Below are 16,820 nucleotides of genomic sequence, written 5' to 3'. Positions count from 1 at the left end.
CTGAAACTTTTTGCTTATACGCAGTGATCCCTGTGAGCATCCTTCCTGGATTGGCTGTGGCAAAGGAATGCACAGAGATAGGAGCCTCGGGAAAATAAGAGGAGATCAAAAAAAGCAATTTATGTGCCTATCTGCCCTTGGTAAATTAATGTTAAATTAGGAAATGTAGGAATGGCAGCATAGAAAGAGAATATGTAGGGCCCAGAGAATACCCTGTGACTCTTCTTTTGTGGGAATTGTAATTTAGATAACGGGTTTCTTAAACTGTAATAGCTCCATCAGTCGTCAGAGCTTGCTCTTTGGGGGCACCTGTCTGCATTAACAGCTCACACGGCATCTTTCAGGTAATCTGTAAGGAGATTTATTAGGTCAAAGACTGAGAAAACAAGAAAATCTGAATTGGATAGCTCAACCTGGAGAAGAGATGTTTCCAGAGAGACCTTAGAGCCCCTTCCAGTGCTTAAAAGGGCTAAGAAGGAGCTGAAGAAGCATTTTTTTACAAGGGCATGTTGTGACAGGACAAGGGTGAATGGCTTTAAAGTTAGAGATTAGGGTTAGATTAGATATTAAGATGAAATTCTTTACTGTGAGGGTGGTGAGGCCATGGCACAGGTTGCCCAGAAAAGCAGTGCATGCCTCATCCCTGGAAGTGTCCAAGGCCAGGTTGGATGGGGCTTGGAGCAACCTGGGCTAGTGGAAGGTGTCCTTTCCCGTGGCAGGGGGTTGGAATGAGGTGGTCTTTAATATCCCTTCTAACCCAAACCATTCTGTGATAAGATACCACAGAAGTTTCTCAGTGCTGCCTGGTGATGTAAATGTACCTTCTGCCCTGTCCTTGTGACCTCTTTTGAGTTCATACCTGAGTCCTGACTGGGAATTCAATGTTCCATTGGACTGATTTTTCACCACGGACAATTCTGTTCTTTATGTCATGTGTCCCTAACGGATCCCACATGGCATTTTGGTAGGGTTTTCAGTTGGTTTTGCTCAGTTCCTTTACCTTTTTTTTTTTTTTTTAATGGTGTTTCTGAAGTGTCTTGAATAGGAACTCCTGTATCTGCATTTTTCACTCTGTTAATGTTCAGTTCAGGCATTTCCCCCCCCTCCTTTATTCCCCCATCAACTGTGGGTTTACACGCTTCCTTCACGCTTCTCTGGTCTTTTTGATTTATTGTGTTTTGTTGTGGTGGAGGTTTTTTTTCGGTTTGTGTGTTTTGTTTGGTTTATGGTCTTTTTTTTTTTCCACTTGTTGGTTTGTTTTCCCTTGGAATCTATTGGTGCTGCTTGTTTCCAAGCAATGTTTCATTTCCATCTGGCCGTGTAAAACTAGCTGGGCACAAAACTTTCCAAAATTACCTGAATTTCCTGCCAGCAGAATAGTTTTTTCTATTTCCCCTTTAAGCCTTGATCTGCGCTATTGCACTATGAGAAATATAGTGGTTTTCCACTTAAAATGAAAAATGTGTGTTCCATTTTAAAACGTCTTTACTCTTTGTCATAAATAACTCCAGTAATTCTATTTCTAGGAAGATTTTCAGATATTTATTCTTTACATGCATATAAAATAAATCTTTAATTTCCTTCTTCAGAGTAAAATTTAGTTTTTTAACCAAAACTTAAGATGGTCTAGGTTATATTTCACACTGTTCTTTGATTTTTCAGACTTTTAAGGCAGCTTGCTGGTAATTTTTATTTATTTATTTATGGAACAAGACTTGTTTCATATGCTATATTTCCAGTAAGTTTGCTCCTATAAAACAGTGTGTGGCTTGAAATTATATTGGGTCTTCTGGGTTTGTTGGGTTACTATTTCCTAATTACAAAGCAAATGTGTAGCAGTATGAGACGGTCAATGTGATCCATCTCTCGGTAGCTGCTAGAGGGCAGCAGTATCCATTTAAAAACACCATTAACAGTTTCTTGGGCTACTGAACCCTCTCCTGCTGCTGTGTCCCAGCATCATTTTACTCACTGAAGCTTTCTCATGATTTAGGTGATGTCTGATCTGCCTGCACTCATTGCTTTTTAGTGTTAGTGGGAGAAAATAGAAGTGAAATAGATATTATGCAAAGGAATTCCAGGGAGCATCACTGTCGAAATGAATGTTCTTTCTCTAATGGGGAAACAGGCCTAGCTGATGGAATGATTTCTTTTTTTTTTTTAGAGGTCATCCTTTTTTTTTTACTCCTATCTGGTTTGCTTTAGTCTGAGAAGTAAATTATCCTGAGTTTTTATATATATTTTGCTGTGTGTGAACCTTTTTGTCATTGCGTAATATTCGAATTAGCCTCAAAGCATCACACCTTGCCTTTCCAACGAGAGAAGTATTTTTGGGGGTAAAATTCTCAACTGACTTCAAGAATGATCTGTTCCCCCATTGACATTGCTACGGTTGGTGTGACTGAGATGAGAGATGAGCAGGTTCAGACCTTATGTTCAGAAAAGCCCGGGTGCACGTGCTGAAAAGTTGTTGATTCAGTTGCCTTCACTAGGAAATGGCTGCTAAAAAGCCTTTTTTTTTTTTTTTTTAATTGATGTGGCTTCTTCGGAAAATTATCCATTTCTGTCACACTTCAAAGAAGATTATAAACAAAAATCCTTTTTTTAGACTGGTTCATCTCTAAAATCACTAGGCGCTTTTCAAAAGAAGTTATGTTTTTCTGCTTAGATTGTAGATTGTCTAATAAATAGCTTTTAATAGATCCAGACATCTTTCTGAGCTTGAATCCAGAAGGCTTCAAGCCTTGAATTCAAATGCAGTCGGTATTTTGCAGTCTGTGCTGTTCATCCCATCAGGAGAGACTTGTTCACCTGGGTTGTTTCTCATTCCCTGTCTGCTTTTTAACCTGTTCTGTTCACCTGGATGCAATGGGATGTCTTAAAGAAAACCAGAAACAGCCAGAACGATGGAGGGAGCTTCGTCAACATATTGGGAGTGGCTTGGGGGAAGCTCTGGGAGCCCCCAAAGGGGTCGTGGTGCCGTATCCACTCCCAACATCTCTCTCCAGGCCATCCAGGTTCACCCCACCAAGCCCTGTGTGCTCCAGCTCCGGCTGTGGAGGTGACAGTCCAGCTGTTTGCTGGCACGGATGTGTCATCCCGTCATTTGTATGATCCAGGAGCCGTGCTCCCGTGCCGACCCCGTCCCCCGCCTGCCTAGTTGAGATGTTACCCCTCTGACAGCCAGACAGGCGAGCGCCGCCGAGCCCCCGCCCCTCCACAATTATTTTCCCTCACAATTAACACCGGTACTAACTTGACACCTTTTCCTTGTTTGGCTTTTGTAAACCATCATCCCTTTCTCTATTAATTCCCGGCATTAATATTTTCTTTCGCCCGAGTGCTGCCGCTCACCCGTGAAACAGTTTGAACATTATGTGGCTGTCAAGATAGCGAGGGATTACCCAGCCTGCCTTGCTGGAGTAAGTGACACCACTGAGGCCCTGCTTTGAGATGTTTATTTTGAGAGTAAGCTGACAAGCATGAAGGCCTGATCCCAGAGTGGCAATCTTATTTAATTAAAGGCCTCTTTTTATTATAGCTTTCCGCCCGCCTCTCACTGTTTGTTTTTTTTAATATACAATATATATATTTTTAATATAAATATAGATTTATACAAATATATATTCCTTTCATATGCACATATATGTTTCTGTGTATAAATAGATGTAAATATGAGGGTAGAATTTATTAAAAAAAATATGAGAATGATTGCTAAAGCCTGGCTCACATGAGCAATGCTGGGTAGCCTTTCCCCCCCTTTTATTTTCCTTTACTGTATAACAACCTGGAAAGGTTTCAGAGCAATAATGCAATTGGGATGCTTACTTAGCTATAGTTTTCCTGCTTCTCAGCCTCGAAGAAGGGGCTTGGAGTTTTCTACTTGTGGGTATTGGACTGGCTGTTTGCTTTCTCTGTATCTCCTATTTTTCTCTCTCTTTTCAGGTTTTGCCCTTGTTCATGGGTTTTCTCTGCCAAAAGCAGATGAGTTATGACCACAGACCACCTGCTTCCATCACCCTCTTCCTGCTTTCATTTCATCAGTTGCTTTCTCTGTCTTGGCCAGTTGCTATTTTGTGCACAGAATGGGTTGTGGAGACATTATTATAACTCTTTGTTTTTAATAATGCAGCTTTCTCCTGCTTACTCTGTAAATAAAAGTCAGGGGATTTTTTGTCTTTTTTTTTTTTTTTTAAATTTTTAAATGTTTTTGAAGAAGATGCAAGAACCTAACACCGAAGAGCTCAACGATGTTATTTCTTAATTCTGCATCCCCTAAGGGCTACTGCCCACATTGTGGGGCTACAATTTATCTGTATTTTCCCATTCCTTGTGGAAATTGTGCTGTTTTTAAGATGTGTGCTTTATGTAAGAGTATAATCATAGTTCTGAGAAGTTTTTAGGGAAAGGTCTAGTCCTAACCCATTGGAAACAATGAGAAGCTGCCCTCTGACTTCCCTGGCTTTGGACCAGGCCCTTATTATTATTCTGTCTTCAAGGAGAAGAAAAAGAAAATTCTCTTTAAGTTTGCAGCACTTTTTCACAAAAAAGGGGTTTATTTCAACAATTCTTATTTAGGAAAAGGATCAGCTGCAGATAGTATTTGAAAACCAACTGGTATTTTTCTTCTGTGAATGAAACACCCTTTATGTGCAGAATGGGCAGGGTTCTACAACTCCTCTCTTTTGAAATTAAAGCAGAATCAAAACTGTTTACAATTCTTAAAAATAAGTTTGTATGTCCCACGAGCACAGTTCTTTTCAGTGCCATGTAATTCCAAATAGATGCTTATATATAACTATTTTTTCTTGAGTTGAAATCTGTCTTCATATAACACTGATCAGAGCTTTATATATTTAAATATGGACTTTTCAAATTCTCACTGTTTATCACCAAATTACTGACAAGACTGAGTATTTCTCTTAGACTGGGTTATCCTGGACTGCCATGTGTTTGTCAGTCAACATCTCAGTGGGAGCCAGGGAGGACAGGTTGAGATTATTTCTGACTGTGAAGTCTGGTGTAGGAATCAGTCTTTCTTACCAGGAGCCCTTGCTGCAGGCTGGGGGGCAGCCAGGACCATCGCCTTATTCTTCCAATGAAACTGAAGTGTTAAGAGGGAAGTTTAATATAATATTCAAAATGCAAAGTATCATAGAGAAAATATTGGATATGACAGATGAGTGGCACCTAGGTTCAGTTAATTGTATGTGCTGCTACATCTCAATTTTATTTTTTCCCCTTATTTGCCACTTGTGATATATTTTTGCTAAGTCTGTATGAATAACTAAGTCAACCATCTAGTTAAATCCTCCCTGTACCTTTGTCCCGTGTCCTGCACGGTGGCTGGTGTTAGTGCAGATGCTGCCAGTTTAATAACAATAATAAAAAGTTGATTCCCTCTTCTGTTTTCCTTTGACAGCTGCAAGTCCTTCTATTGCTGTCGAGTGGCACGAGCCTCACGCTCTGTCCATGGACATCTGCTCCATAAAAATACGGGACATTATTGCCATGGCAAATTGTGCCACTTGGATTAAAAAATGTGTTACCTGAACACTGCCTGGTTTCACAGAGTCTGTTCTGTGTGTGGGTTTTATCCTGAGCTGATGAATAATGTCGGTGTTTTTTCACTGAAACTTCAAATTTGTTTTTAAGTAAATTGGCAAGTGACACCCAGTGATGAAATCCTGACGGGTATTTTAGCTATTGTTACTGGTTTCCTTGGAGCTCCTATCCCAGTTACGATGCTTTTGAGTTTTGGTCCTTTTATATATTCATAGGCACAGGATCACATTTTCTCTCTTCCACTGTGCCGTTAGTTGGCCTGTAAATAGTCCTTCATCACTGCTGCTGTTTGCTCTTTTCCCAAATTAAAATGTTAACTAAGTTACTAAAGAATAATCAATGTTCTTTAAGAATAAAACAGCAGAGATTAGGCAAACTATGAAGATTTTTTTGTTGCCTGCTTTCACGCAACTTTCTGGTTTGTCTATAGATTTCCTCTATGAATGAACAATTTTTATATAGGTAATTAAGTATATGCTTGTGTATATATAAAATAAATAATGACCATTTATTATTATTTACTATTTTATGAAAATATAATTTAATATTGTGGGGTTACATGGAGGTGTGCTAACCTATTTTTTATTATCACAGGTACAAGTGACCCGTATGTGAAGTTTAAACTGAATGGGAAAACTCTCTACAAAAGTAAGGTCGTCTACAAGAACCTCAACCCAGTTTGGGATGAAACTGTTGTGCTACCTGTACAGACTCTTGATCAAAAACTGTGGATTGAGGTAAGTTTTGGGTTTAGATTTTTAAAAGATGGGTCAATATTTTTTTAAGCAGTCATTTTCAACTTCAGAAACATTGATTTTTATTCGCTGTAGCAGCATAACATAAAACACAATCCAGTTTAAGTGTTTCAGCAATTTCAAATTAAAACGCACATATGTCTTTTCCAGATTTTACTCGCATGTTTTGCTTTTCGTCTGCAAAAACCTAAGTTGAAACAAAACTCCTTGACTGGATCTCTTTAAAGCTGTGGAGCTGAATTCTTCTCCCTCTTCCCGTGCTTGTGCAAACTCAGGAAAACCAAGAGTGGTTTCAGGAGCACGTTTTAAGAGTGTAATTTGGCTGGGTTGCACAGAATTATTACCTGGGATGCAGCCGTGACAAGTAGCAAAGCCTTTTCTCATTATGAGTAACGTTATAGTTACCAGAACCACAAGCTACCAGTTGTGAGCACTAATTGCTAAAACGTCTGTAACCAGAAGTACCTGATTTTTGTGCAGTGTTTCATTAGGCTGTCGCACGGAGCATAAAGGAACAGGCACGATCCATAGCAGCACACATGTCTCTGTTTACATAATATTAAGAAGATACTTTCAAAATGCTAGTTAAATATTTAGTTAAAAATACAAATTAAAGCAGGGAGATGGAAAATGATCCCTGAATTATATCTAAGCTTTGATCTTTCAAATACAAAATTGAACTGAAAGGGCTTAAAATATCAGTTCTTTCATCGCCTGGGATAAAACTGGCTTATGATGTGAAAATTGGAAATATTTGTCTTATTTTGCTACCAGGTGTACGATCGAGATTTAACCTCTTCAGACTTCATGGGTTCGGCATTTGTAGCGCTCACTGAACTTGAACTCAATAGGTAATGTGTTTATTTAATTAAAGTTTATTAATGCAGCTTAATTGATTAACAGAGGGAAGTAATGAAATGCTTTTGTTCTGCCTTGGAATTTGTCTATTCATGCAAACTTTTTTTTTTTCGGGTAGAAGTATGGGGAGCACATTTTAAGGGAAATCACTTGAGATAAATCTTTTACACACGTGTTTTCATCCGGCGTTACGTACCGGATTCAAATCCAACCTGGATGGAGCCCAGTTCTAGGGCTAACAATTTCTGTATGTGGCATTGTTTAGGGAGAGCTACACCAGAATAATTTATGGAGGTGGAAGAAGAAAAGAGGGGGAGGAGGCTGAGACCTGTTCTTATCCCCACGTAGCACAGGGTGCCTTTCCCTGCACACCACCGGGCTGGGGAGCGGTTTTCCCGGCCGCTGCCAGCGCCCCGTTTCCAGCCTCCCCCCGCAGCCATCCATCCCTGCAGCAGCTGCATCTGGCCCTGATTTAGTGCCGAGGCAAGCCCTGTGCCTTTTGTCTGCTGCTGCTTGGTCTCAATGTGGAGCTGGAAGCCAGGAATTCAAGTTTTAGTTCTCTCTTTTATACTCCCTTGCTGTGCGATGACTTTTTTGGAGAAAATGAGTTCTCCCTGCGTGGGTGTGTTGTAGGTCCTATGGCTGTTGTATCCGAATTTCTAGAAACATTAATGAGTTTATCCATGAGATAGTGCCACCAGGTAAATACCAGCATTCCTGTTTTTAGCAAGGGAACGGAGTCAGGGAGGGAGATTAAATGCAGGCAGAATAAATATCTCTGGAGTCAAAACCAGCCACTAATATTAGAAAATTCACTTGGATGAGTTTCCCTGATACTCTTCCTGTGAAGTGAAGGTAGTAGTAGCTTAATTTGGTGTGTATCTGCATATGGAGAGTTATGAGTAGTAAGCAGTGCTATAGAAACACTGCGCCGTGTTATTAAAAGAGGGGTGTATTTTGTAAGAACTCAGAAGGAACCCTCCAGATTTCCCATTTTAACATTTAAACTCAATATTGGGAATTTCAGACAAGAAGCTGAAATTTGCACAGCTCAGCCTGACCTTTAATAATCAACTCGAGTTAACTGCAGTCAATAAATGCACGTTTTTTTTTTCTTTTTCTTTTTTTGCTTATAGAACTACTGAACAGATTTTAAAACTGGAAGATCCCAACAGTTTAGAAGATGACATGGGAGTGATTGTATTAGACTTGAGTCTAGCAGTCAAGCAAGGAGACTTCAAGAGAAATGTAAGTGGCTTAGGAAATCAAATTTATAGCTGGAATTTGTAGGGGAGAGAAAAGAAGACCTGGCATAATCTGATTTACTGGGAAATGCCACCTTTATTTTCGTCCTCTGAGACTCAATATTGAAATCGAGGTAGATCATAACTTTAAAAAAAGCCCCATATTTATCTGGGTTAAAGTTGTGTAGACATTTGTAGCTGGATGCTTCTGCTTCTGTCTCAGTGCTGTGACATGCACTGTGAAAGTGCTCTCCGTGTGCTGCAGTGTGTCCACCACTGCAATGGGCAGGTTGAAGAAAAGTTACTATATTTTTTTTTTTTAACAACAGTGAAAAAATTTATCCACATGAAACCTAAAAGCTGAGCTTTGATGTTAAGACTTAAACTGCCCCCCACTGCTTGTAAAAACCCTGATTTCCCCATGGCAGTTTCTTCACTGAGTTCAATTGAACTTGGCTCCTTATGCTAAAACATGGTGCATTTGGTGATGCAAGAAACCCAGAAGAGCCTGGGCAGAGATTGGAACACCATAACTGAAACTGATAGCTTTTAAATTTGAGATCCTACATGTTTGGGTTTTTTTTGCTTTTGTTTTATCTTTTAAGATTCCTGCTAGTGTTTTATACAGAGTGTGAAGCATACAAATGTTTGTGAACTAATCCTGCTCCTGGCGAGCAAGGGGTGGGGAAAAGCCAAGATTAGGCATTTACCTGAACTGTCTTAAAAAACAGAGCTGATTTTAAATATATATGTAATACATATGTTAAGAGAAAATACAAGTTTGCTGCATAGTCTAATATGAAAGTTACTGTTTACAGCACACTATTGAATTATAGATATGGAACTCCAGCCTGAATGGGATTATTTATAGAGATGTAAATGTTTCAATGGGTTTGAAAGCAAAATCAGAAAAAGCTAGTGTGGGATATCTGCTATTCATTATTTATTTTTCAAATAGTTGCTTCCTTGAGAATTGTAAATTCTTAATTAATAATAAGATAATCATAGAGTTATTTTAACCTCACTGTGTGATAATTTAAAGGCTTAATGACAATATTTTAAACACTGTTGTATTTATATATCTATATTATGAGGTGGCTTTGATCTGGAATGTGAATTGCCCTCTAACTTGTACAAGAGAGCATTGCTGGCACATGGCACTGGGTTGCAGGAAGGGGTGAAGCAAAGACATAAAGTTACTACAGCAAAAAAAAATGTAGCCAGAAGAGCCTAAGGAATTCTTCTGTGATTTTTAGGAATACCTGGGCTAAATTGGACTTAGCCATAGAAACAAAAAATATATTGGTTTAAACAGCAGGTTTTGGTAGTCTTGGGTGCTTAGTTAACATTCAGAGTGCAGACGATAGATGAGCTGATGCACATTGTAATTTTTTTTTAAGGACAATGTTTTAAGCCCTCGTATTTCAAATGCAGATTTCTCAGCCATTTCCAATGGAATCAGAAAAGTCAAATGGCTCTATCCATATTAGCACTTAACAAGAAGATGACTTTTTTTCCTTTTTAAATTAACTTACTGTAGAACCAGATGGCACCAAAAGTATAAGCCATGTTTCTTACTAATGGCTCTGGGTCCCTCCACTTTTTATTCTCAATTACTTTTTTTTTCATTTCCTCTTTATTTTGGTGCAGTGCAGGTATTGTGTATTTGTTGATTGTTATGTTCCATGAGGGAGGGAAGGTAGATGGAAATGCAGTTGTAGATCCAGTCCCCTGTTTTGTAATAAGCTTTTCTAACTCATTTGACAAGCTGCTGTTTTAATTATTTTACTAAGCACTTTCCCCATTTTACTCCTTCTCTGTTTCCTTTCCCTGGATTCTCTTTGATACAATAATGGGGACTCATGAACAGAGATGGTCAAGTCGGAAGAAGCGAACTTCGTCCAAGGTAATCCATATTTTTTTCACTTAATATAAAAGTCCCCTCTCAAAATCTGTGCCCTCCTCTGAAACAAAGAGGGTAAACAAAGGAAAACTGAAGTATAGGTGCAACCTGTCATAATGTGAGGGCTGTGATACCCTTTTGCTTTTTTGATTTTCTTTTCATTTTGATGACAAATTGCATCTGTTTTCTAATTGTAGGTGCTATGGTAATGTTTAGAGAATAAGATCCTATTCAGCAAAGAGCTGTAGAAAGAGAAAAAAAATCTGTCTGTACTAAGGAAATGGATGTAAATTCAACCAAAAAAAATGAGCTGTGGAGGATTTGAGTAGTTAAGGACACCCGAAATGTGGCCGGTGGTTGGTACTGGATTTGAGTGTGGGTCTCCCGGATCCCAGTTTATCGTTTGGGTTGCCTCTCGTCACAGGAGGAATTTTGTGAGGCAGTATTTCTTCTAGTTGCCCCTGTGGGTTTTGAAATTCCTTTTGTTCTTGGGATGGAGACAGAGCAGGGAGTTTTCATTACCTCCATTGTAAGAGGATTTCCAAGGTTTGTGTGTTCCCACGTATCTACATAACTTGCTTCCCTCGGTCTCCTGTAGTATCTCTGCAGGCTTCCATTACTTTTATATTCCTGTATCATTTTTACATTAGATTTTGACTTGTTCAGGAAACAGACTGTGGCTTTTTGTTTGTTCTGTAAAGCTTTAATTTGCTATTGAGTAAATAATGATATAGAAACTGCAAGCCTCAGTATCCAGCTTGAGAGCTGTACAGTCTCACTTCCTGAAAAGCAGAATTTGGCTCTTATGAGAACACATGCATCTTGATATTTTTCCTGTATAACTATCGGTTTGTGCCTAAATAAATTGAATAATTAACCTCCTCTTGTTTTATTCATTACAACTGTGGTGTGCTGTGTAGAGAAGCCAACCATTTCAGGTATTGTGCCAGCAAGAATATTTTTGTCAATAGAAGTAGTGCAAAGTACAGCCCTTGGAGCCCTGATTCCAGGGATATTGCAGTGCTTGGAGCAGAGAGTTGCCAGAGCTCCCTGAATGCCGTGTGATAGAAAGTGATGGAATAATTGAAGAGCTCAGCACTTACTTTTTAAATGGAACTCTGGAAATTACTGTGCCCTCATTCAATCAGTGTCGCTTGGTCTCCCTGTTTCTCACACAGCTGTCTTTGGACGCTGGTTGGCTTTGGGACCTGGGGAAGGGAATCAGGTTTTTAAACTCTGGTCTTTTTTCTCCAGAATAGCCAAATTCTGTCTTGATTGCTGTCACTCGAAGTTTTTTTCTTCCTTGGTCATACGCAATATCTCATTGCATTTTGAATAATTTTTTTTTTACATACATGTTTTTGAATCTTTAGCTGTCAGTCTTCAGCTCGCAAGACTCTGGCTTGTCCCTTAACATCTTTGAAAATAAAATTAAGGAATGCTGAGGCGTGGTACTGATTTGGGAGACATGAAAGTACTGTTTAAAAGGAAAAAAACTTCAACTCTGTGCTCTGTTCTGTTCCAGTCACTAGAGGGTAGGAGAGCTTCAGTTCTTCCTAGGGAAGACACAGTTCATGCTCCAGTGTGATCTCTAAAGAAAACCTCTGTGACCATCCAAAGGCAGTAAAAAATATTTCCCAGCATGCACAGGAAAAATCTGACAAAGCAGTATTTCCTAGTTTATTGATTCTGCTACTGCACTAAAACACTAGTACTGTACATCAATAACCATCTTTAGTTAGGAAAGTCTGGTCTGTGGAAGCAGTACTAGCAGTTTGTGGCAGAACATAAAGGCTAGGAAGAAAAATTGTGTGCATGGGGAATATAGGTGTCTAGGGAAAGCACAAGAGGTTATGGAAGAATAGCCAGAGAGTATGATGGGGTAGAAAACAATGTTGCTGGACGAGATAAAGATACAGGAATAAGGGAGGCCGGGGAAATGGAGAGAGCTCTGTAATGGATACACAAACTTGTCTCTTTTTTGGCTCCTGAACTGACTCTGGTTGGGTGTTGCAGGAGAAAAACACAGTATACTTTCCATTTGAGCAGCTGAACTGAGACAGATCTAAATTTTATATCTGCAAGTTTAGGCAAATAAAAGTTTTCTGTTTGAAATAGTTTTCATGGGATTTTGGTTTTTTTTTGTGTGCTGAACTACAGCTGACCTGAATTGTAATATTTAGATTTTCTCCTTCTATAAATACAGGGAAAATGACTTATTTTAGGGATGGACAAATGAATATAACTTTCACAGCTGTTTTTTAATCTGTATTGCCTATATGAAAGAAATCTGATTATCCTCTAATTTGACTATTTTATGTTATTTTAGTGCAGATTTGGCACATCAGTGTCCTAAATGAGTCTTTTCACATTAATCACAGGATTCTTGCTGACTTCCCAAATTCACCCCAAATGTTGATGGCATCAATACCTGTTGCAACTCCATGTCAGACTGGCAAAGAGGTTCATGTGGGCTCTTGTGGATATTGTGTACTCTTCGTCTGTGTGTTCTCTGAGCTCCCTTGCTGTTTTAAGAAAAAGCTGCATTTCAGACAACAACAAAAACAGTGGCAGTACAAGACGTCCAGTCCAGCTCCAGTAGCCTCATGGTCTGCATATGTAATATGCAGGAAGGATTTTGGCAACTGAGTATTGTCTTTTAAATCACTTTGGAGCAAGGGCTGTTGAACTGGATGATTTAGCTATCTGTTGATTACACAGTGTATATATTTTTCACTTCTGCTAGAAGGGAAGCATTGCATATTTGGGAGGACTCCTAAGACATGGGCATGACATCCAGATCCTTCATTTTTCATGGGAGCCAAGAACAGCACTGTCTTCTGTGGGAGCTGTTCCCAAGAGCGCAGCTTTCTTCTTTTCCTCATGAAGGGTGGCATTGAAAAGGAAAGAGGATACTATTAGGCAGTATTCATATATTCACTCATATCTGTGTATTGGCAAGCTCTCCCCTCTTTTCTGTTTTCCCTTCTGGGGCTCAGAGGGAGTTGGTTGATCTCTCTGCTGGATCCCAACATGCTGATGCTCAGTAGCCTTGTTTGTCCCGGGTGGCTTGAGTCTCACCCTGAGTGCCCGGCACGCTATTTCCAGCATTTGTACAGCTGAATAACCTTAAAGTGTTGAACATCCGTGAAGCAAATAAGCAGGTTTGCTTGGGGTGGATTGACCTGCAGCAGTCCAGTCCTGAAACAAAAGTGACAGAATTGCCACCTTGATAGCCTAAGCTGATTGAATAAATTGGCTGAAAGGCTGACCGGACCCAAGTGCTCCTCAGCATCTCATCGCAGGGGAAAATCCCTCGCTCTCCTTTTTTTTTTTTTTTTTTGGTGTGGGCTGTTAGGTTTCATTTTTGTCTGCCTCATTGTGTTTGGCTTTCTCCCACAATACCCTGTGGGTAGCCAAGCTCTCCAAGCGCTTCGTGGAGCGGAGGGACTCGGTTGCCACAGGGTCACGCGTCGTGGCGGCAATCTCGTGTTGGTTCACTTGCCTTTCTCGCTGCCCTCTCCTCTTTCCCAAGGGGAGATTGCCTCTGCAAAATGGTTTTTCTGCCTAATGAGGAGAGGTCCAAAGAGTCCTCCTATTTGTGTGTTGTTGTTTTCTCAAATGGCAAATTACGTGGCCCAGTTTTGACGTTGACCTCTTCACAGGGATTGCAGCAGGCTTTCTGTTGTCCTGTCTCATCCTTTTAAATGAAAGATGGGAGAGATGGGCTCACTTCACACTTGGCCACCTCGCCGTGTCATTTAAATGTACAATTTTTCTGCATCTCTTTATTGCTTCAAAAACAAGTTTGAACTTGGGGCATGTATGTGTGTGTCAGGAAAAGAGACAGATTTGAAAGCAGCCCTGATGCACCAGAGGGGATTTGCTGGGTGCCTGTGGAGGGAGATTATATACAAATGGAGTTATCAGGGAGACTGGAACTCCTAAAGGATTTTGTGAAGCTGGGTCAATGAGCCAGTTCTTTCCCCTCCAAAGCTCTGTCATTCTTGTTCATCTCCTGTATTTGGCTCTGTGAAGGCAGAATATGGCCCACCTGCTCATTCTTGTCCAGCTTTCTTTTTTAAACCAGAAAGTAATAAAAAATGGAAAGTTGATGTGAGAAACTCTTAAATTCCATTTAAGATGGTAATGTGAGCACTGATTTCTAATTTTTCTATTCAGAGATGTGGGATGTTTTCTGGGCAAATGCTCTTTCTAAGCAGTAGGGAGAAGAGCAGTCTTCTGGTCCTCATGTGGCAGGGTCCTGCTTTATGACCAGGCCATACTATTGCCTCAGAGAAGATTATTCCTTACTTACCTGATGTTGCACAGTCCCTAAATCTGCAACAAACATGGGCTCTTAGACTTCAAAAGATCTAGTTTGTTTTTAAGAATAAAGATCTCTGGATATTTTTGTTCTTACTGGGTTTTTTTGTTTGTTTGTTTGTTTTCTGGCTGGCTTTTTTGAGGGATGCTTTTAGTTCCAGTTGTTATCCATTTTACAGCAGTGAACTGCTCATAAAGGTGACCTTTATGGTATTAGTGGTTATTTGCACATAGAGGCCAGCCCAAATCAGAGCACTATCTAGAGACAACCCCTCAAATTCTGGTCTCAAGGCTACCTTGATTTTAGAAGTGATGAGGGGAAGGAATAAGCAAGCTTGTCCAATGTTTTGTGCTTGGGACATGTGCCAACTTCCATCATAAAGCATGTGTTTACTGATTTCAAGCCCTATAGACTGATCCTAGCTTCAGCCAACTTTTCTGCACCTCTGCAATGCACCTTTACTTTGGTCTGGGATGTAGCCAGAGTGTGAGCAGGCTGAGTGCAGAGAGCTTACAGGAAAAAAGAGCAGGAGAGGCCTGAAGGACCTGGCACCCAGTCTGGGAGCACAGCTGGAAAGGGCTTGGGATCAGCAGCGGGAGGAACTGAAGCACCCAAGTGCGGAGGCGTCCGTAGCCTGGGAGGTAACAGGGAAAGGGAAAAGCTGAATAGATAAAACAGTTCAAAATGGCTTCTGATTAAGCAGTTATGTCCTCATTTTCTGGCCAGTATAGACAGGGGCTTTGATTTTTCTGGTCTCATTGTGAAGGCAGGTTAGGGTAGTGGGGGCTGGAGGGAGGGAGGGAGAGTGTTTGGGGTGTTTTTTTCAGTGCTTGTTTTGCACCTTAGTAACTTTGTTGGACTAATCACTGCACTTCTCTGTGCTCTACTCTGCAATAGTTTTGCCAACTCAGAGGGAGGCTGTGAAGTATAATCAATTAGCTCTGTGTAAATCAGTTTGAAATTGAGTAGGTGTGGGGTATCAGAGAGGAGGTAAGACTTCTAAAATAAATAATGTAATATCATTTTCTTGTCACCTGGGAGAAATTTTCCATAGTGCAGACTTCCCTAGGCAGCACTAAAGTTGGCTCATTGATGGCCCAGGTCTGTGGGTCTACCACACATCTGAGTTTCCCCAGACCTGCTTCCTTCCAGAAACTGTGAGTGGAATCTGAGACACTGCCTGTTTCACTGGGATTTCCATCAGGGTGGTCAGAGGAACAGCCTGCCAAGTACCTGGGGAGGCTGGAGAGGTGGCCACAGAGCCTGCACAGAGGGGCTCTTTGGTGCGCGCGTAGGTGCTACAAGGCACAGGAAACGTGCCAGACCTGCTGAGCAGACTCTGTGGGAGCAACCTGGGCATGTCCAGGAAATCCAGAGCATTCCTAATGTGATGTGTCTCGCAGGGGTGTAAGGCAAGCAGCCCCCTGGTGCGCTGCTGTTCTCTCTTTGGAGAGAAATTTGTGCCAGTGGCAGGGCTGGCCTGGGGGGAGGTGGGAAGCAGACTGCAGTCCTGGAGCCTGTGTTGAGGTGCTGCAGGTCAGCACTGTGCCCTAAACCAGTTGCAAACATCTTGGCTTCACTATCCATTGGAATGCTCTCAAGTGATGCTAGATCTCCTCCAGGCCCTGTTAGCAGGAGACCAACACACCCCTGTTCTGAGCACAGAGAGCTTTACAGCTGCACAGCCATCTGAGAAAGGAGTGCACAAGGATGTTTGCTTGGGGCCACCTGTTTTGGAAGGTCAAGGTTGATGCATTGTAATGTGTTCCAGTAATGCTGAGTGCAGGTGCTGATTTTTCCTGTGACCGTGTGGAATCCAGGGTGGTTTGAGTACCTCCCAACAGTCCTTTGAACTGTCAAGCCACTGGCTACAAGGCTGGGGTTATGTGTGTTGCAGAACTGGGGTAGGAAGATCCCCAGTGCTGAGTGACTCCCTAAAATACTGGCCCGAATAAGAAAAAAGAAAGGAATCAAAGTTTGATTTGAAAACTGAGTGATAACAACTGTCTTTTGTGTTCAGCCTGGATGCTTTGAAGAGAGATGGATGCTTTGTTTTTAAAAGAAATTGTAACGTGGATAATAAACTTTGTCTTTTTTTTTTTTGTGAACTGACATCAAATATCTCTTCCTCCTCTGAGGAAGGAACGGCAGGGAGGGAAAATCCTTGC

At 40.8% G+C, this 16,820-nt stretch overlaps 1 protein-coding gene across 1 annotated transcript in view; it reads left to right on the top strand.

Moving 5' to 3' along the window:
* MCTP2 (multiple C2 and transmembrane domain containing 2) overlaps positions 1 to 16,820 on the top strand; it is a 120,495-nt gene that overhangs the window by 28,002 nt on the left and 75,673 nt on the right. The window contains exons 6-9 of the mRNA XM_017805277.1: positions 6,160 to 6,302; positions 7,095 to 7,171; positions 8,315 to 8,426; positions 10,293 to 10,328. Of these exons, the coding sequence (XP_017660766.1) occupies positions 6,160 to 6,302; positions 7,095 to 7,171; positions 8,315 to 8,426; positions 10,293 to 10,328 (368 nt within the window). The remainder of the gene's footprint in view (positions 1 to 6,159; positions 6,303 to 7,094; positions 7,172 to 8,314; positions 8,427 to 10,292; positions 10,329 to 16,820) is intronic.

This window comes from Lepidothrix coronata, unplaced genomic scaffold (assembly GCF_001604755.1).
Source record: "Lepidothrix coronata isolate B3197 unplaced genomic scaffold, Lepidothrix_coronata-1.0 Scaffold11, whole genome shotgun sequence".
In the NCBI taxonomy this organism is placed as follows: Eukaryota; Metazoa; Chordata; class Aves; order Passeriformes; family Pipridae; genus Lepidothrix; species Lepidothrix coronata.
This window is presented reverse-complemented; position numbering and strand designations above follow the sequence as displayed.